The sequence below is a fragment of the Haliotis cracherodii genome, unplaced genomic scaffold (genome assembly GCF_022045235.1).
Source record: "Haliotis cracherodii isolate W230 unplaced genomic scaffold, xgHalCrac1.p SCAF_6, whole genome shotgun sequence".
Lineage (NCBI taxonomy): Eukaryota > Metazoa > Mollusca > Gastropoda > Lepetellida > Haliotidae > Haliotis > Haliotis cracherodii.
Window position 1 is genome coordinate 5008783 of NW_027266319.1, and position 23596 is coordinate 5032378.

A 23596-nucleotide genomic window follows, 5' to 3' on the forward strand; every position below is an offset into this window, starting at 1 on the left:
TAATCCTGTCACATCCAAGGGAGACAACTCTGTCCAGTTAATTATTGCGCCGTTTACAACTCGGTTTGCCATGCCCCTCATGAATTAGTTATTGGAACATGGTGAATTATTTGTATTGAGCGCTGTCCGTTTACGAAAATACCATATATTATATGTCATCAATCTTTGTCAAGATGTCACTTGTCGCCATAAACGGGGATATACCCCTTGCTATCTAATTGTGTTCTAGTCACTTGCTATTTCATGACAGAGGGTCCACGGATCGTGATACTCCACGGTGCCTTACGGGTACCCATCAAGTGCTGCGTTAAAGTCGTGGTTAATACACTGACACAAAATTACCTATAGTTATCACACTACGCATCAGCGAACTTATCTCGCCCAGTAGTGAATGCGTTCGCAAGTCAGATTCGAGGTCAGGGTTCTTTTCCCCCATGGTTCGATTCCCGGCCGAGACACACCAAAGAACGTCAAATTAATTGCTGTTACATGCTTGTCCTATGAGGAAACTAAGGGACCGGTATCCAAGTTGCGTAGATCGATGCTCATGATGTCAGTCACTGGATTGACTCGATTATTTACCAATTATTAGACAACCAATGAACCATTAAACAAACAATTAAATTAAAAAAAATATTTGTAACCATGTCCGGCGCTAAGCATTGACGGGATAAAACATGGACTATTCGGCCAGGTATTCATGTCAGTGGGCTAGCGTTAAAAAAACCCAACAGGCTAGTACAAGAAGTCACACAGACACACGCAGACACACATGCACGCACGCACGCACGCACGCACACACGCACGTTGCTATATGTAAGTGAGTTGGGTTTAATGTGGGAGGAAAGCCCGAAGTGATGCAGGTCTCAGACATTTACCACTTCGGTGAAATCCACGAGTACGGGTATGGTGCTGAGAAACCTAGAAACATAATCGGGGCGAACCGGGATTCGAACCCACAATCATAGGTTTCTGGCTTGTCCAAGGGACGCAACACTGCACAGCGAATCGCTGCGCCTTAGACGACTGGGCCACCCTTGCCCCCGTTGCAATATGTAATCATGAACGCGACGATAAACCCCCACTACACCGCCCCAGATTTCCTCGAGGCTGTTCTACAGGGCCACAAGGAGTTTCGACTTCCACGCTGACAGCAGGACGCCAAGTCTTCACAACTATAAATGATGCCCGTCAAGGAGTGCTATTTTGAACAGAATCCCCATGCTAAGCTGAGTATGTGCTAAATGCGGTTGAAGTTTTATTGGAATTTCACAAATTGATTTCAAAATCAATAGTCTGCGGAGTCCTTAGAATACATGATTAATAGTACATGTCAATGGCAGCCTGATAATTGTCTTCGATCAAGTTCATTTTAAAATAGAAGATCCATCACGGCTTGTTTCTCGGTTAATATTGATGAAGAACTCCGATTCCAAATGATGGTGATGTCTGATGACAGCGAGAGAGACTCAGACAGAGCAAGAGAGGGGAAGAGAGAGAGAGAGAGAGAGAGAGAGCGAGAGAGGGGGAGTGAGTGAGAGAGATAGCGAGAGAGAGCGGGGTGGGGGTAAGTGAGCATGACAGAGGGGTAGTGAGTGAGAGAGCGAGAGAGAGAGGGAGTGAGTGAGAGAGAGAAAAACTGAGAGCGAGAGTGAGAGAGGAGGGGTGAGAGAGCGAGAGAGAGGGTGAGTGAGTGAGAGAGAGCGAAACCGAGAGCGAGAAAGGAGTGAGAGATTGCGAGAGAGGAGAGAGAGAGGGTGAGTGAGAGAGAGAGATAGTGAGAGACAGCGGGGTGAGGGGGGGGGGGGGGGGGGGGGTGAGTGAGCGAGCGGGAGCGAGAGAGAGGGAGTGAGAGAGAGAAAAAACTGAGAGCGGGAGTGAGTGAGAGAGATAGCGAGAGAGGGGTGAGTGAGAGAGGGTGAGTGAGTGAGAGAGAGCGAGAGAGAGTAACAGAGCGAGAGATGGGGAGTGAGTGAGAAAGATAGCGAGAGAGAGCGCGGGGGGGGGGGGGGGGTAGGGTGAGTGAGCCTGGCAGAGGGGTAGTGAGTGAGGGAGAGAGAGTTGCTTTGTAAGGATATCTTACACAAACTACTCAGTAACAAGACATACCCCCATCCCCACCCCACCCCACCCCACCCCACCCCACCCCTCCGATCTGGTGCAATTCGGAAATGGGGTTTGGCTACTTTTACTCCGCTTTTAGCTCATTGCCATTAGACGCCTTCACTTCAGCAAATAAAAGAAAATTGATGTTCAGTATTTACAAGACTTAGTCCAAAATCATTAAACGGCACCAGTTCATCACCAGATTGATCTGTATAGCAAGCTGCGGAAACGAAAACGGACAGAGGACAGACGGAGGAACGGACAGATCGCTGCATCCCCCGGTAAGAAGAAGCAATGACTTACAGTCTGAGATTATTACGATGGGGTAGTAAGGCAGGAAGCCAAGACTGTCCACCATTAAACACAATTCAAAGACAAATACCCAGTTGAGAATTCAAGGAAGGACATACGTTCGACCACAGGCTTTGTGCGAAGTCCATAAGTTCAAAGTACAAACATGACTTGCAATAACCCAGGTTCCACTAACGCATACATGCACGTTCATAAATCAACTTACATAACGATGTAAACTGGATACAAGAAAACTATGAATCTACATGGAAATGGCTTTGAAAGTCGTACTCACTTTCGGGATGGATTCTGATGATATATGGGGCACCACTCATCCCTGCGTCGTGTACCTCGGACAACCCCACCTCCCACAGTACCGGAACATCATTGAAGTGTATAGATCCGGTGTTACTTCAAGCGTGATTGTCCTCTTCAACAACGTGTATATTACAGAGTAGCAACATGAGAGGGTGGACACGACGAAGACAGAGGCTGGTTAACAAACAGCTATTTCTATCTGTAGATGTCAACCTGTATTAAGCATTGTAATATTATACAGAAGGTTAATACGAAACCGTAATTGGTCTCCTTATTACCAGTGGACTGATACTGACGAGGTGTATATAGCGATAGACATATGAATATAACACGTCGAGGACAGATATTAACCGTCTCTGAAGCATGCAGAATCCATTGGACTTATAATGAAAAATAGCAGTGAAAATCATATGAATTAATCACTGTAAGTAAATGATGATCACCTGGGCCCACATGCACAAAGCGATCTTAGCGCTTCGACTATTGTAAGCCTATGTTAAAGTATTGGAGTTACCATCATCTTAGCTCTAAGATCGCTTTGTGCAAGTGGGCCCAGGTGTTCGCGAAAAGGGTAAGAATGTCCTGCGATTCCGGTAGCACCCGCCAATCACACAATTTGCATAAAAAGTAGGTGTTTATTTCCTGACGACACACACCTGTACTCCTGCCATATAATGGTGGCATGTTACTAAACCAGACAATCAAGTGATGGACCAGAAATCAAGCCGCACGGTTGTTGATTTAATGACTTTTTAAAACTTAAAACGATATGAGTTTTGTTTGTCAACAAGTGATGGCAGAAGTGATGTAGGTCTTTGAAGTGTTACCACTTAGACGAGCATGGGTATGGTGCTGACAAACTTAGAAACATTATTAGGAGGAATGTGGGATTCGAAACTTTCAGCTCGCCTAGGGGAAGAACTTTGCCCTGAGAAAGGCTGCGCTTTGACAAATGGGCCTTCCCTGTCCACGAGTGAGTGAGTGGAGCAATATTCCAGCAATATCACGGCGGGGGACACCAGAAATGGGTTTCACACATTGTACCCATGTCGGGAATCGAACCCGGGTCTTCGGCGTGACGAGCGAACGCTTTAACCGCCCTCCCTGTCCACGAACAAGGGTGATGGAAGTGATGATGATGATGATGATGGAGTCTAACTGTAGATTAGATACATCTTAGTTGAATTTAGAACCGAGTGCTTTACAAAAACGGTAAGTTTATCTAAATTCTACCATGAAGACAAGAACGCTTTAAAATGGTAGGGTTTTTTTAAACTAGTAATTACAAATGGGTTTAATAGGTCGGCTACCTTTAACCATTCCCGAAAGGGGTCACTTGGAGTAAAAAACGTTCCAAAGCTACTCAACGTAATTCGTCCCTTGGGCACGCCAGAAATCTATGATTGGGTTCGAATCCCCTCGATTATGTTTCCAGGTTTGTCAGCACCACCCCCGTGATCGTGGGTTTCACCGAAGTGGTAAACGTCTGAGACCTTCATCACTTAGGGCTTTCCTCCCAGGTTTAACTGACCTAATTATCTCAACAAATAATTATTTTGAATTTGTACATATGTACCAGTTGCTTTAAAGTGCATACCCACATTCACCATGTCTCCACCCTGAACTTCAACCTGACTGAACTTCATTACCGTTATTTTCGATTCACTGTCTATGACTGCCGAAACCTCACGGTGACGGGGCTTTTTACGCATTGTATGACCCCTAAGGACAATCCCGATCTGTAGTTATGTTCAGAAGATGGCAACACACTGACGTATGTCTCAATACCTCCGGTTTTGAGCTGAAGACGAGCCGGCTTTAGGCGAAATGAGAGACAATGTTTTACTAAATCGTGTGTGTTCTGAAATTGATTCCATCAGGTTTGATAAAATTTTTGTGACAGTGAGTGACAAAGACATCTGATAATGTTCCGATATCGAACGTGTATAGTTCTAGCGTTATGGGCAACCATTGCTATATGCATGAGCATTGACAGATTATCGATTTGTCCGTGAATTCACACATAAGTTTTTGTATGAAAATTGTGTGTTTTTTTAGTGATTAATTTGCCCATTCGGTCAAGCATTCTTCAATGTTATGGTAGAATACTCAATAAAACCCAATATAACCGAATCCCATAATAAAATTAAGAAATAAAGATATTTATTTAAAAAGCACCTGTTCGCAAAGAGAAATCCGAAATTTCCGGGCTTCGGATCCTATTAAATAACGGTTTTCAAACCAATCAGATTACGGCACCCATACCCACAATGCCACGGGTGTTCAATGGACTTAAAGCACACTATGTACAGATCATCAAGCACCCGTCACAACTCGCACTTTCCGTAACCTGCAAGAAGATTCGTCCCCTTATCGATGGCTGTTGTGAAAATACGACAACTGGTCAGAATGTGTGTATGACTTCAAGTATTTCGGTCAAAGATTGTCTCAGGAATAATTTTTTATTTTACATATGATAACATCGAAAAACATACCTTAGATACAGTTAAACGTGTTCAATCACGATCATTACATGGGTGTAAATATTAATGAATCTTTACGTAACGAGTTGACAATTCTTTTAACTTTGCCCGTTTATGCTTAGAAGGAACCAAGTCGCAAAAATGGCAATGAAAGCACAAAGGTATCCCGGAATAAGTCGCGAATGATCACCACGTAGTAACCAAAACTATCACAGTTTAAAATACTAAAAAAACAAACTACAAATCGCGTCCTTCCTAAAGGACATTCATCTTGTAATTTGCTCGTTTACAAATGTAAATGCCAAACATTTAACAAATAAATGCCATGTAGCAAACAACTGGGACTTCCATAAACCTAAGAACATTTAAAGCAAATGTCAAAATAAGAAGGTGTAGGCGTATTGATGGTATGAGGTATGATGGTATCTCCCCCGACCATCAGTTAAAAGCCATGAGCTTGCGAAATACGAGGAATAAAGCGCTACTACGCAGACTGATCAAATGACCTATATCGTTACAATACATACAAAGTTAATACAAACATGAAATAGTATTTCTTATCTGAACACAAATGTCAAAAGTGCAATCTGGAACATTGTGATTTGTTTGAATATATTGTGAAGTGAAATACTGTAGTTCTCCGCAGTATGTTTGTCCTTGAAGATGAGGCGTTTCTTTGATAAATTCATGAATCATGCAACACGTTGATATTTTATTGACGTGGCATGTGGGTGCGCATGATGAGGATTACGGTGGTAGACCATATTTTGAATAGAAAATCAAATATTTTATTCATTTTCTGTTTGTTTGCATGCTTATGTCTCCGAAGATCATTTTCGTACGTCACTGAACTGTACCATATTATTAGAACTGGTTGATAATCAGATGTATTAATTTTACTTTATAAGGCATTATGTTATTATGCGTATATACACACAAGACCTACAACAAAGATATCTTACAACAAATCGATAAGGAAACTACTACCGGTTTTACTGTTATGTTATGACGTAAGGAAGAAGGCATGTTCATAACATCCTGCACGGGTAAGGGCCGCAACTCGTAGGGCGATCTGTGTTTCGTCACAATGGGCGGAACATCAATATAAACGGCAAAGCCAAGTGCCAGTCTCGATTATTCGCCGAAATTGGGCACAGAAGGCAAAGGGTGAAAAATATTTGAATGGATCACTGAAAACCAGTTATGACCAAAGGTGCTCCAAATTATGCGCATTTATTAAAACAGACACTTTGAATTACGACGAATAGAAATGTCACAAATGTCGTTTATTTTGCAGTCTTTAAAAAACCCCGAAAAGTGCAAATCAGAAAGTGTTTGCACAGTAAATGATACCATAAACATAATTTGTAGTGATTTCATTAGAAATATTGTACTTACATACGTTAAAACGAGTTTCGTCTGCCATCTTTTTCTCTTAAATTGCTACAAACTGCCGGATTCTCTTCTGCGCTCTCTCTAGCATCCACTATGTCGAGAGGTCGCTGATGTCAGTTCTCAGACCACAGGCAGTGGATGTAGACAGGGGTTCACAGAAGAAACAGCTAACAATCTCCCCTAGATTCATTATTTCCACTTGAAGGAACAGTTTAAATATTCCCGACAAAACATACCAGTTAGGGAGGCCCCGTCCTGACAAATGTTATACAAGGCTTGCCATCATGTATTATGTTTGCACTATAGATTTCTTGATTGCCCGAACTGTCTCTCAAAAAGACGCGAGAACTTCGGCCCTGTGTTAACACAACTCAAACAAACATACCCTCGTCGTGTATAGTCGGAGTGGACACCTTTCATAGCCCACATAATGCTTAATAGATGTCTCTCAACTCCATTTACATGCAGTGTTCATGGTGCGGGACACGTGTGAAGCACTTCATGAAATGGATGGTTCATTCAAATCTCTCTCACAACCGCACTCTCCACTTCATCCCACCCCATCTCGCTCTCCACCCAACCCACCTCCCTCTCCACCCACCCCACCCCACTCTCCATCCACCCCAACCAATTCCCCATCCACCCCACCTCACTCTCCCTCCACCCACCCTATTCCCCATCCACCCCACCTCACTCTCCACCACCCCACCTCACTCTCCACCCACCCCACCTCACTCTTCACACACCCCACCTCACTCTCCACCCACCCCACCTCACTCTCCACCCAACCCACCTCACTCTCCACCCACCCCACTCCACTCTACATCCACCCCACCCCACCTCACTCTTCACACACCCCACCTCCCTCTCCACCCACCCCACCTCACTCTCCACCCACCCCACCTCACTCTCCACCCACCCCATCTCACTCTCTACACACCCCACCTCACTCTCCACCCACCCCACCTCACTCTCCACCCACCCCACCTCACTCTCCACCCACCCCACCTCACTCTCCACCCACCCCATCTCACTCTCTACACACCCCACCTCACTCTCCACCCACCCCACCTCACTCTCCACCCACCCCACCTCACTCTCCACCCACCCCACCTCACTCTCCACACACCCCACCTCACTCTCCACACACCCCATCTCACTCTCCACCCACCCCACCTCCCTCTCCACCCACCCCACCCCACTCTCCATCCACCCCACCCCACCTCACTCTCTACCCACCCCACCTCACTCTTCACACACCCCACCTCACTCTCCACACACCCCACCTCACTCTCCCTCCACCCCACCCTATTCCCCATCCACCCCACCTCACTCTCCACCACCCCACCTCACTCTCCACCCACCCCACCCCACTCACCATCCACCCCACCTCACGTTTTGCAAAACAAGAGTTAGTGAGTGTGATTTTACGCCGCTATTAGCAATATTCCAGCAATATCACGTAGAGGTACACCAGAAATGAGCTTCCCCCAGTGTACATACGCGGGGGATCAAACTCGGGCCTTCGGTGTGACGAGCGAAGGCTTTATCCACTAAGCTACGCTAGACTAACTGCCCGCTGTTAAATTGTCTTTCCTGAACGAACATATCTATGTAACAAACAAGACATATTTTTCTACATTAAACTAAGTCGAAATATACTCACCGCCAAGAGAAGGCGAACCATAGACACATATAGAAAAGTAATAACGTTAAGTAGATGTTTCCAATGTGTACCGATTAGTGACAAAGCTAGCAGTCAGTCAAGTGTTACCACAGTGTCTTTATTCTTATCACGATATGCTGCACGTGACTTCCAAACTTGACACGCTAAGCCTGCTCGAGACAAATGATACATCTGGAGTCATGGATCTATGACGTCACTTGTGCTGCGTGTATGAGCGTCTATTCACACAACAAACCAGTTTGTTCGTTTGTGCATAGAACCAATCAAATATCTCTTGAATATGAAGTCTTCATAATATTATATAAACCAACATGCAAGGTATCCGCGTGAGCATATATTCATTAAAACGCTTACTCCACTCACATTGTCCAAGGCGTGAGACCCGTGAAGATTCCGGGGTAGAATAGGTCTTCAGCAACCCATGGTTGCCGTAAAAGGCGACTATGCTTGTCGTAAAAGGTGACTAACGGGATCGGGTGGTCAGGCTCGTTGACTTGGTTGATGCATGTCATTAATCCCAATTGCGTGGATTGATGCTCATGATGTCAATCACTGGATTGTCTGGTCCAGACTCGATTATTTACAGACCGCCGTCATATAGCTGGAGTATTGCTGAGTGCGGCGTTAAACGACAAACCAACCAACCAACCAACCAAGGCGTGAATAGAAATCTAGAACATCAACGACAAGCATGTTTGCCACATTGAAGTGGATGCCAAGCTGTGAAACTGTAACGTATAATGATCTAATTCCACTCTTAAAATTGTGACCAGACCGGTTCCTGGCGTGGTAGAGTTAAGCCTACGAACACCGATGCCTCTTCAGGGTTGCTGTGATGAATACGAACAGGATAACGCGGATTGATGGGGTTAGACATTGTCGTCAGTGTACAGAGCCTCGATATCGCCAGATTAACCTTTTGTCAACACATAATAACGTAATATTCCTCAATTATGAGCTTTCATTATATTGCGGGGTTATATTGCCAGTCGAGCGTAAAGTAGAGAACGAGGGAATGGTTGTTGCTGCACTGGTTGGGCAACTTCATTATTCTAGTATTCTTGAATTCTAGTATTCCAGTATCAAGATCGTGCAGCGGCTATTTCAATCTGTGTCCTTCAACATGGCTATTGAACATATTAATTATGATACCAAGGATGTGACGATAACGGCTGAACAAATATCAGTTATTTTAATCATAATTAAGAAAGGGCATCCTTTACTTGAGTATATAGGGGTTTTGCGCCGCTTTTAGTAATATTCCAGCAATATCACGGCGGGGGACATGAGAGAATAGCTTTACACATTTTGTGTTAGGAATGGAAATTCGGCGTGGGAACTTAACCACTTGGCCACGTCGCCACCCTTTCTTTCACCGGACGTATACTGACTTGGCATGCAGTCGAATACTAACAAGACGTGGAAGAGATTCCTATGTTTACAGGTAGTACGTCGCCATGAAATGTACTGCAATTCCTTACATGGCGAGTCGGCTCATTATGGGTGGTAGGGGACGTTGGTCGCAGACATTTTTTCAATTTGGCGAATGCCAAAGTACGGGTAATGTACAGACATACCAAGGATAATAATCAGGGTGAAGCAGGATTCGCTGAGTATGGGTTCGAATGGTCAGCGAATCCTGACACGAATAAGGGAGGCAACTATGCAACTGATGACAGAGGGATGACTGACTGAATATATATAATAGCGTCACATTCCACAAGAATTTCCAATTGTCAGCTTGCCCTATATGTCGAACAATATTCCAGCACCTTCAGCCCCTGGTGTCTAAATTTCGCAACTTTTGAGGTACAAGTGAGCATTTTTTTTAAAAAAAACCTCAAAGAGCAGCATATGACTCTTGCTTAAAAGTTGTTTGATCATGGTTGCAACATTCAAGGTTTCAGTAAAGTCTTCAGAACGTTTTATGGTAGCTATTTGGAGGAGGAATCAACACTTGACGCATCAGTGACAAAAAATATGTGAGGTGCAATTCCTTATTTTGATTTGTACCATATGTTCTCGTGTTTTGGTCAGTGGTATAATTAACTTGCCTGTGCATGTGTTTGTGATGGGTGCCACAAATGTGGCAGGATACGCTCATCTTATAGTGAACACCTGGTGTCATCACTGTTTGATAGTGATTCATAAACACATGCTAATGACTCAGTCGGAATCCTACAACGAACTCTTCGTTTTTTCAGAGATGTCTTATAAATATCGAAATGATTTTATCGCTTTTATTTAATAAAACTTTCAAAAATAGTTACGGTAGGCGTGCGGAGGACATTTCCAAATTTGATGCATCAGATGTCGGATACAGTTCTCTATTTTGACTTGTATTATATGTTCCCGTGCTGTTTTCAGAGAGTAATTGACTTGCCTTTGCATGTGTTTATGAAGGGTGCTATAGGTTGGACAGGGTACTTCTCCAGTTCAGATCTCAACTTCATACCCTTATTGTCCTAAATAAGATGAAGTGTGGCCTTTAAAGAAATATGGGTCAGTGGATTCAGTTCTATCTAAGCTCCCAGCAAGGAACACACATAGAGCCCTAGTGATCTACAAGCTACTGACCCAGTATGTATTGAAATATCACCCCAGGCGCTGAACGTACGTATATCTGTCCCTGAAGAGTACCGCAATCATTTCTACCATGTGTATATTGTTTACTTTCTAAATAATAAATTTGGCAAACTCACCCAAATGCTCGAGGCGGGTAGATGTCTCCTGACAGACGTAAAACAAACACTTGCTTCACTGGTTGTAACGATCCGAGCTATAGAACATGATATCCGCGAGATAGGGTCTCATAAAATATATCAGAATGCTTAGAAAAATAACTATTATAACCACATGAGAAGAGGTAGCGAGGCTTGGCACATCAAGATCTGTTCTGGTGCGAGAGATGAGGAGTATTTAAACCGGCGGGGAAAAGGACATGCCAATAGTTCAACGATGACACAAAGGTTTGTGAGGTAGCATTTCATTGTGGAGAATCAGCGAGGCGTTGATGAGCAGGTAGTGACCACACCAAGTGACCTCATTGGACATGGTCATTTGGGTACAAGTTGGCCTGGCTTGTAAACAAAAGGTAGCTGAGTGCGCAGACGAATTAAACCCCTGACCCAAACTGCTACCATATTGAAACATTGTAGCTTGTAATTCTGGATTTCAGACAAATGAACAATGGTTTAAAAGATCAATAATATAACTTAGATAAAGAAAGGGACTCTGGCAGGTGAGGATAAGGGTGCTACCCTTTAATGTGGGGTCAGAGAAGGTACAAGGGGATTAGAAGGGTTGCCAATGTGTTGATATGTTTGTAAAACTAACATAAAATGGTTGAGGGAGTATGGCGGTAACATGGGGAAGTGAGTAATAAAAGAACCGATGGCGATTAGAAAGGGTCATTAAAACAAATTTGCATGTTAGGGGAAAAACATAATTGTTTTGTATACAATGACGCTTATTGATAAAGAGAAGCCCCTCTATCTTACCCGGATCAGAACTCTTGATTACAGTTTTTGAACAGTCAAGTCCTGTTGTAAACACCACCATCCAATCACTTACAACAACCCTTACCCCACCCAATCCCAATCAGCCCCGACAACCTCTTACATCAAAATATTTAAACACCACCCAAATCACTTACCACACTTACGAAATTGTATTGTTATCTGTGCACCGTCATCCCGCCTTTTGTTGTGTAAACATATCATGATGTGTATACCTGACGTTATGCACTAACTCAGCATCCACCTGATGAAGGAGTGAGTGAGTGAGTATGGTTTTACGCCGCTTTTAGCAATATTACAGCAATATCACGGCGGGGGACACCAGAAATGAGGTACACACATTGTACCCATGTCGGGAATCGAACCCGGGACTTCGGCGTGACGAGCGAACGCTTTAACCACTAGGCTACCCGACCGCCCCCTGATGAAGGAGCAAAAAGTAGCTCTGAAACGTCGTGACAAGGAATAATAGAAGTTGCTCTCCATATTAAGTGGCATGTATTCATGTTCTCCCAACTTCCCAATGCCTATTAAAGACTTAGATTCATATTATTCAAAACCGAGGTAAATAGACAAGCAGTATGTCATCATAACACTATTGGAGACGACGGTTACCATATGCAATATATATCATGTGATGATACATGTGTACAGTGTTATTTTATATAATTATCACTTTCAGCATCTATATGAACTATATATCTAGGTCAAATGATAAGTGAGATCAACAGCATTTCGATTGAAATGCAGTACGTTCAAGAATATATAAACACCAACCTTAAAAAAGATTAAATGTTGAATAAAATGAGATCACTTCTGGCGTCTATACAAACTGTACTATCTGGGACAGTGAGGTCTGGATTGAAATGAGATCACTTCTGGCATCTATACAAACTGTACTATCTGGGACAGTGAGGTCTGGATTGAAATGAGATCACTTCTGGTATCTATATACAATGTACTATCTGGGACAGTGAGGTCTGGATTGAAATGAGATCACTTCTGGTGTCTATACAAACAGTACTATCTGGGACAGTGAGGCCTGGATTGAAATGAGATCACTTCTGGCATCTATACAAATTGTACTATCTGGGACAGTGAGGCCTGGATTGAAAAGAGATCACTTCTGGCGTCTATACAAATTGCACTTTCTGGTACAGTAAGGCCCGGATCACTTGTGGTATACTGTTCCAATAGGGACAATAATGTCCTATTTGAAATCCGCGCAAAAAAAACCTGAACAAATTAAGCACAAAACCCGATATCCAAATCTAGTTCTAACACAGCCTTCCCAATGCCCCCCAACACGTGTTGCTGTGTCGAGCACTAACCACCTAATGATATCCTCGTCGACGAGGACGTATAAGGCCCGAACAACGGCAACAGCGTCAACTGTAGCTCTGGACTTTGTCGTGACATTTCCACATGGGAATATTATCTTACACGACAAGTAAAATGACAGCCCCGTCAATTGCCGCATAGATCGCAACATGTAGTCAAGTAGCCCCGTCGTGTGAGCTGCACGGGGATTTGTATCATCTGATGAGAGTTGGATACTTTGGCGAGGAATGTACATTGATTTTCCTGATACAGATTGCACACACTCACCTCACTTTTGATGTCTGTTGCAAAATGTTTGAATGTAATGATTTATTACAAGAATTATGTGTTTATTTGTGAGTATTACTACAAAAAGTATCAACCTTGTTTCATAATTTCTATCTTATAAATTGAACCAAATTGGGTATAGTGCAAAACGGCTTTAGCTTTCACGCCACGCCACGCCACGCCACGCCACGCCACGCCACACAACATACAGAGGCGAGACACAGAGCGACAGAGCGAGACATATACATTTTTAAATAGAAAGATAGATATACACAGACAGACAGACACAGAGACGAAGACAGACATTCAGACAGACAAACAGAGACAGACAGGCAGACAGACAGAGACAGACAGGCAGACAGACAGAGACAGACAGGCAGACAAAGATAGACAGACAGGCAGACAGAGATACAGACAAACAGACAGTCAGAGACAGACAGACAGACAAAGACACACAAACAGACAGGCAGACAGACAAAGACACACAGACACAGAGAGAGACAGACAGGCAGGCCAACAGAGACAGACAGGCAGACAAAGAGAGACAGACAAACACAGTTAGAGACAGACAGACACGTAGACAGGCAGACAGACAAAGACACACAAACAGACAGGCAGACAGACAAAGACACACAGACAGACAGAGACAGACATGCAGACAAAGAAACAGACAGACAGACAAAGACACACAGACAGAGAGGCAGACAGACAGACAGACAGAGAGACAGACAGACAGTCAGAAACAGACAGAATGAGTCAGAGACTGACAGACAGACAAACACAGACAGTCAGACAGGAGTGAAGGAGAAAACTAGGAACAGGTGTTGTGTTCCACCAAGTGAAAGTCAATGTCAAATGTTTCAAGGCGTCATTAAGACCTGTTATAAAGACCTGTTATAAAGACCTGTTATAAAGACCTGTTATTATCCCGTGTAACAAGCAATGCAGCTGCATTACGCAACAAACTGTGTCAGACGGTGTTAACGTCGCATTAATGTGCAAACTGAAATCTTTGACATTCATTAAATCTTGAAAGCCCTGTGAAAAAAACTGAATAATACGTCAGCATCCCTACTTACAACAACTTTACGACTTGGTATAATATTTCGCAATGAGCGATTATCATCCTAGATCTACAACTGACAGTTCCAACCATATCATGTGATCAGAGTCGGTGGTGTGTGCTTGACCTTTATCACATACACTCTGTTGTTTGCCGTTTTAGATTTCGCAGTCATTATAACTTACCAGCTTCTGTCACCTGTGTTTCTGTTATAATTCATCATAATAGAAACGTCACAACATTCTCATGGAGCCGTTCAAAAGTTCTATGTTGGATATAAATGGATATAAATAATTGTTGTTTTTAAAAATAATACGGAATTAGGCTTTCTCTCCACTTTTTCTCGAACCTTTGAACCCATCTTTTAGAACCATTACACAGCAAAACTACATACAAGTTATATTTGTGATCTATTCTTCTGAAAATGCAAGGCTGTGGATAGCTTGTTTGACACCTTTATGTTGACTAGATCCTCAACACGTACAGACTACAAAACCAGACGCCGCCTCCGTGGTCTAGTGGTAGAGCGTCCGCCCGGAGAGCGGAAGATCCGGGGTTCGATCCCCGGCCGAGTCATCCCAGAAGGTACATGTTGTTACCCTGTCTGGCGCTCGGCATTAAGGGGCTAAAACAAGGACTGGTCGGCTCCGAGTCAGTATACTGTGTCTGAGTGGGGTATTCATGTTAAACTGCGGCAAGGTATCTCAGTAGGATGGCACTATTAATCGGCATCAGTCCGGACAAGTACAAACAGACACACACACACGCGTCCATGCACGTCGCTGTAAAAGTGCAATAATCTTGGACGCGACATTAAACCACATTTCACCTCACAATAGTCAATCACAGTATATCCATTGCAGACAGATAGCTCTGTTGCCAGACAACACAAATATCAGCAGATTCTCAGATTCCGCAGGAACAAGTTGACTCACACTGTATCACCCGATACGGATGCAACTTGATCTTGTATGTGTATATCACAACTTATTAATGTTCCATTTTTTTGTAATTAGTATCTCGCAAATTCTCTTAATTAGAAATGACGACGTCAAAAACATATCATCTTGGAGGCCAATACGACATCGTGTACGGTATTAGTGTCTTGTTTTGTTTCAAAATGGAAGTGTCGGTATCATGTTTGAAGTATCAGTTTAAGCGTAGGTGTTCTCGGATGTGGTGTCGGTTTTTTGCCCATATATGTCATATCTCCAGTGTCACCAGGTAGAAACGTTTTAAATGTCAGTGTAGATGAGGTGATAGAATGTTTTGAAAGAAACAGTACTGTCGGAAATGCTAGAAAAAAGCCTTTCTGGCTTTAATTAATAAATAGCGTACATCAAAATTACGCAATTCTGACTAATCTAGCCTATCCTAACTGAGACTGTGATTAGCTTAAAAAGGTACTTTTACAGGTAAAATGATGATAAACTTAGAAATTAAATGTGTGCTGTCACGCAGGTAGGACACAGTCTAAACTCTGATGTAATTACCTAACATATGCCCCTGGAGATGACCTCACGCAGGACTATGTTTGTCGATAGGACTCCTTGTGACAAATACTTCAAAACTACAAGTAGGTAGATCCGTAGTTTCTCGATATTTTTAACGGGTAGAAAGCATTGTTCTAGTATTTCCGACAGTCCTTTCTTTTTTAGTAGATGTGATTGTAGGTGTGGTCGTGACAGTTATGGGGCTGTATATTAAAATTAATTTTAAGCGGGCTGTCACTAAATGCGATTGGTGATTTGAAATCATGAGTGGAATAGGACCCGATGTGGAGGGGAGAAGTGGACTGTGAACTGATTAACTACCCAATACTCCAGCTCGTGGAGAGGGTGAGGACGGTTTTACGCCTCTTGTAGCAATATTACAGCAACATTACTCCGGGTAGTAGTAGTAGTAGTAGTAGTAGTAGTAGTAGTAGTAGTAGTAGTAGTAATGAAAATAGTAGCAGTAGTAGTAGCGGCGGTGCTAGTCGTGAAAGTAGTAGTTGTAGTAGTAGTACACTACTGCCTAGAAGTTCATTCCCCTTACACGCATGGGCAACGCGTTACGCAACCAGTGTGCATCGGGTTGGTCACGCGTGTGAGACCCGTGTGCAACGCGTTGCACACGGGTGTGCACCCCGTCCGCCACTCGTGTGCAACGCGTGACACACTCATTAGAGGGGGAACAAACTTTTGACCAAAGGAAGACCCGTGTTAAGCTGAACCTGGAGGTGGTAACAAGGAGAGAAAATGTTGTTATCCTGACGAAAAATGATAATACACATGTATTTGCTAATGTCTCCTTTCTTTATGTGATTTTGTGGGAATAACATGAATACTGTTGTGTTTAAATAGATTTGTCTTGTTTTATACGACCATTGCTTCTAAATTCGATGGTGTTAAGAGAATACATGGTCCTGGAACATGTTATTGCAATTGAAATGCTTTTATTGTGATTTGACATTAACCGTCTGTAGTACGACTTTCAGTGATAATATGTATGAGGTTTGGCGGCGCATTGTTTTTATTGGAGCCTAATTAATTTATGATGACTTGGACTCTTTATCTCAGCTCCATAGCCGTGAGGCTGGAAAAGAGCAGCATGTAATTAATGAGGGTGGGTTATATCATTGAGGATACACTTGAGGGAGAGAATACTAATTACCGTACTACAGGAAGAGACCTGTAGACGTAAGCGCGGGGTTGTGTTTTAGCTGGCCGTTCGATAATGGCCGCCAGGAGAAGTGAGCTTTGACAGCGTCATCTAAAATAAATAGTAAGATACAGCAGTGTTATTTTCACGGGTCTGTTGAATAAACCCCCAGCGCTACTGTCAATGTATCTTCTACTTGATCCTTGATACATCATTTTGGCATTCACAATATATAGTATTTCAACGTACAAAGGAGCACTGATCTAAAGCAATTCCGCGGGAGTAGTTGCTACCTGTGCATTACTGTATTTTCCCAGTGAGTACCCGGATGATATAGCAGAAATCTAGACTTGTTCGCGACCTGTGCTCCCCATTCGTAGGCGCATTTTTATTGATAGTAGAAGGACGTATGGTCACATTGATCAACAAAAATAAAATACAGTTTTGGAAATGTAGGTATGTTTGTGGGGAGCATCGGTAATGTTGATGCAGTTTTGGTAGGTCACTTGCTTGGTAATTGTGCGATCTTTGTGTACACTATTTTGACTTGCAACACAAAGTAAATATTTCATCTGAACATTGCTTATTTCACCGTGTGTATATGTTTACATTCAAAATGTAAACATATTTCACCAAGGAAAATTATTAAACGCCTAAATATTCAGTTTATTTTACAAATTAACTGAAAAATATGTCCATCTTTATTAATATGATAACGGATTCCAAATAAATGTTTATGTTTAATATCATCACCAAGTACAGTTCTGTATTGTTGGGCTTCTTTTCTTAGCATAATTGATATATTGTGATGTGTTTAAGCTCTTTTGATCGTCTTTATCATTTTTAGTCAGTCGGTTAAATAAATGAATGGATTATTCAGTCAATTTGTAAAATGACTGAAATATTTAGATATTTAATAAATTGCCTGAGTGAATCATATTTTACACATTGACTGTAACATATACACGCTTACAAAAGAAAATACTTGTGAAAACAACGTCTATCGCGCATCGAAAAACTTCCCAACCAAACGGAAAGGAACAAGAATGATTCTGTTCAAAGCTGCAGCGTATGAATGAAAACCAAATGCAAATATAATTATTACAACCTACCAAAGTTATAATGTATCAGGGAATTTCAACGTAAAGGAACAATATCCATTGCGTCTGCAGCTGTACAAAAATACTTATTCGATGTCAAATGTCTATGTGAGAATCAAATACTTTAATAATAATTATTTGGAAACAATATTTGGAAACAATATTTGGAAACAATATTTGGAAACAATATTTGGAAACAATATTTGGAAACAATATTTGGAATATATATGAAATATATTAAAATATTTAAATATATCGTTTTTAAACGTTATTTAAATGTATCGAATATTATAACCCGTGTTCGTTTCTTAACTGATCACTTAGTTTGTTTCAATTGTTTCACATAGGTGCCAAGTTTGCTGAGAAAGCCCACGTGACAACTATTTTTATAATGTCCTCGGTTCTTAAAAACATACATTGAGTTAGATAACAATGAACAACCAGTCAGTGTATTATCGGTTACCCTTTGAACAAAGTATGTTGTTTTTACATCTGTACTTCCCGACATGATATGAGTGTATTGCCTACGTTTAGTAAACCTACCTTCACATGTAAACACTTACTTTTGACATATCCACTGTGCAAGATAATAGTAATTAATCAATCAACGTATTTCCTGTTGATCCTTTGATGTCTGGGAATGATCAGTTGATTTACAGAAAAAGTAAAGCCACTGACCATACATCTCTTGCTGGGCCGCCACGTGCATATCACATAATTCACATTCCACCTCACTTCAAACCTGGATTTAGATTGAATAATTACCCCAGGTACAAGAAATACCAATTTTGAACCTTTATCGGGTAATCTGAGAGGTGCTACAACTAAGTATACATGTTATAAATTCATTAACTGAGTGGCAAGTGAATTACGACAAATACACAAGTGTAGGGTTATACCAGAAAATGTGGATGACAACAAGGTAGTAGTAATTGTATCCACGCAATCCGAAATCCGCAAATGCTTTCACTCAGGGATATTTTTTTATTATTAAACTGTAACCATCAGGGATATTTCCAAATAACGACATCCGATGAGCTTTCGCCGTTATTTGTCTGTTTGTTTAGGCTGAAGAAATTAATTACCATGCGCCCTTTGTTGAAATCTTCATAGATCACGGGTAACCAATCAGTTTTCAAAAATACGTAAGCTTATTTAGCTGTCCTTGCAGACTGGTAGCCGAGTCTCTTGTCACGCTCGGTTGCGTTAACGAGCAAATTGACTCACGGCAGCTGGAAAGCCCAAGCGGAAATCCAAAGGTCGTATTACCTGAAGAATCAACCTTCATTTGCGAAATATCTACTGCTCTCAAAATTAAAGTCAGAACTTTCTAACCAAGGATTACCAGTTGAAACAGGTCGATGGCTGAACATTCCCAGGGAAGACAGCCAGTGTCCACTCTGTGAATCTATCGCTGTGGGAGATGAATTGCGTTATTTATTCCAATGTGAAGCTTTTCACCAACGGCGATATGAACTCTTAAAGGGGCACTGATCTAACGCAATTCCCCGGGACTGGTTGTTGCCGTTGTTATTGTTTTTTCCCAGTGAGTACCCGGATGTATAGCAGAAATCTAGACTAGCTCGCGACCTCTGTTGCGCCATTCGTAAGCACATTAGTCACTTTTATGGATACCGGTAGTAATAAGAGCGTATGGTCACATTGATCAACAAAATGAAATACAGTTTTCGAGATAATAAGGAAATGTAGGCATCTTTGTGGGTAGCATCGGTAATGGTGACGAAGTTTTGATAAGTCACTTGCTTGGTAATTTTGCGATTTTCGTTTACACTATTTTGACTTGCAACACAAAGTAAATATTTCACCTGAGCATTGCTTTTTTTATAGTGTGTATATTTTTTTACTGTCAAAATGTGTAACATATTTATTAAACGTCTAAATATTCAGTTATTTTACAAAGTGACTGAAAAACATTTCCATCTGTATTATTATGATAACGAATTCCAAACATTTTGATGTTTAATGTCATCACCAAGAGACTGAAAATGTTACGTTGAAAAGTACATTTCTATGTTGTTTGGCTTCTAATCCTACATAATAATCTGTTGTGATGTTTGTAGGCCCTTTTGATCGTCTTAATCAATCTGGACAGATTTTTTAGTCAAAATGACTAAAATATTTACCCATTTTAAAAATTGCCTGAGAGAATCACATTTTACAAATTGACGGTAATCTATACACGCTTACAAAGGAAATGACCTGTGAAAACAACGTCTATCGCTCATTGAAGAATTTCCCAACCAAGACGTAGAAAAACAAGAACGAATCGGTTCAAATGAAGGAAAACAAAATGCAAATACCATAATTACAACTTACTAAATTTATGTGTATAAATAGGCAGCTTCCTTATTCGAGGAATGTATCCGTGAATATCCACACAAAGGAATAATATCCCACTCGTCTGCAGCTATACAAAATAACTTATTCGATGTCACGTGTCTCTGTAACTATCAAATATTCTAAAAGATATATATCGATTCGGGTGTCAAGTCTCAAGGGTCGGCTGAGAAAGGCCACGTGACAACTATTTTCATTACTTACTTACATATATTGGAGATTTAACGTGCGCTTTCCGACTGCAAGCGTATGTCGCACACGGGCCCGGCCAGGCCATTTAATGTGTTTCCAAAAAGGGGAAAAGTGAGTTTGTGCAACCCAGGAGGGGGCTTTAGGGGTTACTCATATAGTAATTTTGAAATTTTGAGATTTGGAAAGAATGCCAAGAGTGGGTGGGGGACGAACTAAGGGAGCTGTGTGTGTTGGGTGGTTATCTAATAAAGTAGTTTTGGTTTTAATATTTTATTTGGGGTTTAAATGCGACTAATTAGTCCTGTTTTTATTAGGTATATGCCTAAGGCTTTGAATTTTTCTAATTTATTTTGTGGATTTAGGATTGATTCTAGTGTAAGTCCGGTTTTAAGATTTAGGGTGGTCTGTAGTGTTGTTCGGTGTGTTTGGTAGTGTGTGCAGTGAATGAGTACGTGTTCCGGTGTTTCTTGTTGTTTGCAATGTGGGCAGTTTCATTACGTCGACGGTTCCTAAAAAACCCATTGAGTTTGATAACAATGAGCAACCAATCAACGTATTATCAGTTAACCCTTTGAACAAATTGTATGTTGTTTTTACATCGGCACTTCACGCCATGATATGAGTGTATTCCCTTTGTTTTAGTAAACCTAGACATGTAAACACTCACTTTTGACATATCCACTGTGCAAGATAACAATGATTAATCAATCAACGTATTTCCTGTTATTCCTTTGATGACTAGGAACGATCAGTTGATTTACAAAAAAAAGTAAATCAACTTATCATTCATCTCTTGCTGGGCTGCCACGTGCATATTACATAACCTCACTTCAAACCTGGATTTAGATTGAATAATTACCCCAGACACAATAAATGCCAAATGAGAACCTTTGTCAGGTAATCTAAGTGGTGCTACCACTAATTGTACCTGTAATAAATTCATTAACTGAGGATCAAGTGAATGACGACAAATACACAAGTGTAGGGTTATACGAGAAAACGTGTATGACAACAAGGGAGTAGTAATCGTATTACACAATCCGAAATCCGAAAATGCTTTCACTGCATGGATACTTTTTTAGTATTAAACTATAACCATCTGGGGTATTTCCAAATGACGACTTCCGATGAGCTCCGCCGTTCTTTTTGTCTGTTTGTTTAGGCTGAAGAAATTATTTAACATGCGCCCTTTGTCGAATCTTTATAGATCACAGTTAACCAATCAGTGTTTATGCAAAAATGCGTAAAACAAATATTGCCTCCAGCCTCCAAGTTTATTTAGCTGTCCTTGCAGACGGTAGCCCAGTCTCTGGTCACGCTCAGTTGCGTTGCGTATCATCCGGGTACTCACGGGGGAAAAAACAATAACAAGGGCAACAACCAGTCCGGGGAATGGCGTTAGATCAGTGCCCCTTTAAATAAGCAATATCTTAAGTTTCCAAACATTTAAGAAAATTATGACCACTAACAGTGTAAGAAATCTAAAAGGCCTATCTAAATTCCTTAACAATGTGTACAATACAATTGGTAAATTGTATTAGTATCCACGTATCCTATTTTTATTATTTTTGTTAAATTGTACGTAATAAAAATTGTAGATAATTGTATGTCATGTTATTCTAAGAATAAGTGAGTTTGAGTTTGAGTTCGACACCCGAGAAGAAGCCAGAGATTAGTGCCCCTTTTTGAATAGTTTACAATCATGTGTTTTAGGGTTAACTGTGTTGGCTTAAACGTATTTTTATTTCAAAAGAAATCTGGATCGGTAAACAAGCAAAACTTGCTTATGTAATACCTCTCCAGGTAACAACTTAACAACAGCTGGATATATATAAGAGAGTGATGAACATAAACATACAAAATGCACAAATGAAATACACGAAGCCAATACACTGAAGCAAGTGGTGTCTGTGAAATAAGGTAATGCAGTTTTCCTTTACTACATGCGTAAAATTAAGCTACTCAAACCTTTTGCTTTTGACAATGATGTCGTGAACTGATTTAAGAAGAGTCATGTTTGTAGAACTGCTTCACTACTGCCACGTAATATCATTTTTAGACCATACCCATGTGTGTAGAAATACACAGTGTTTCTGATATTATCGTATTTTTTGACAGTTATAGAAAAAGTGAATTTCATCTTCAAGGTGATAGCCACAAGTGCAGTCTGGTATGTCTGATACATGTCGTCTAAACTTATCAGCGTTTAAGTCACTGCATCCGAACCTAAGTGGACAATTTGGCATGATCTATGAAAATATTTGAAGTCAAAATTATTAGTAATTGCATCAGAACGATTAATTAATGATTTGATTTCTTTTCATGAGCGAGCATTAGTTACTTCATCGGATAGAGGGTTCCGCAGGTTGATCATATCCAGAAGAAATTATTATTAAGCATAGGTCTGTAGCTCTACATTTGATTGTTTGATTGTTTGTATGTTGAATCTATTTCTAAGGTTATATTTGCTGTTATCGGAGAATTGAATATACACTTTTCAAATATTTTGGCTGAGCAACTTGTGAGTGCTACAGGTCTATAATTTGAGCATTCATGTTCATCGCTGACACTGACACCGCATCAGCCCGGCAGTGGACTTGACAGTTATTTGCGCACCGATTATATAACCCCCACAGACAGGGTGGTGTGGTTGTTTAAAGCGAAACGGACGACCCCGTCTGTTATCTAATAAATGCTGTGCGGCGCCTTTGATCTTGCCTCAAAACATACACCTTATAGTAGTAAACGACGATCAGGATGGCCTGGAAATAAACACAATTCTGTCTGCCCAGTGTATCCACAATTGAGTAGAATGCTTCATATCCACAAATATA

General features: G+C 41.3%; 1 protein-coding gene across 3 annotated transcripts in view; it reads right to left on the reverse strand.

Moving 5' to 3' along the window:
• Positions 1-23596, reverse strand: part of LOC139445046 (uncharacterized) — a 218368-nt gene that overhangs the window by 171376 nt on the left and 23396 nt on the right. Inside the window, exon 1 of one of the 3 annotated variants that reach the window (XM_071226111.1) lies at positions 2693-2757. The exons of the other annotated variants lie outside the window; for them this stretch is intronic. Within the exon in view, the coding sequence (XP_071082212.1) occupies positions 2693-2732 (40 nt within the window). The 5' untranslated portion in view covers positions 2733-2757. Of the gene's footprint in view, positions 1-2692; positions 2758-23596 lie in introns of those variants that run through there. 3 annotated transcript variants of the gene reach the window in all.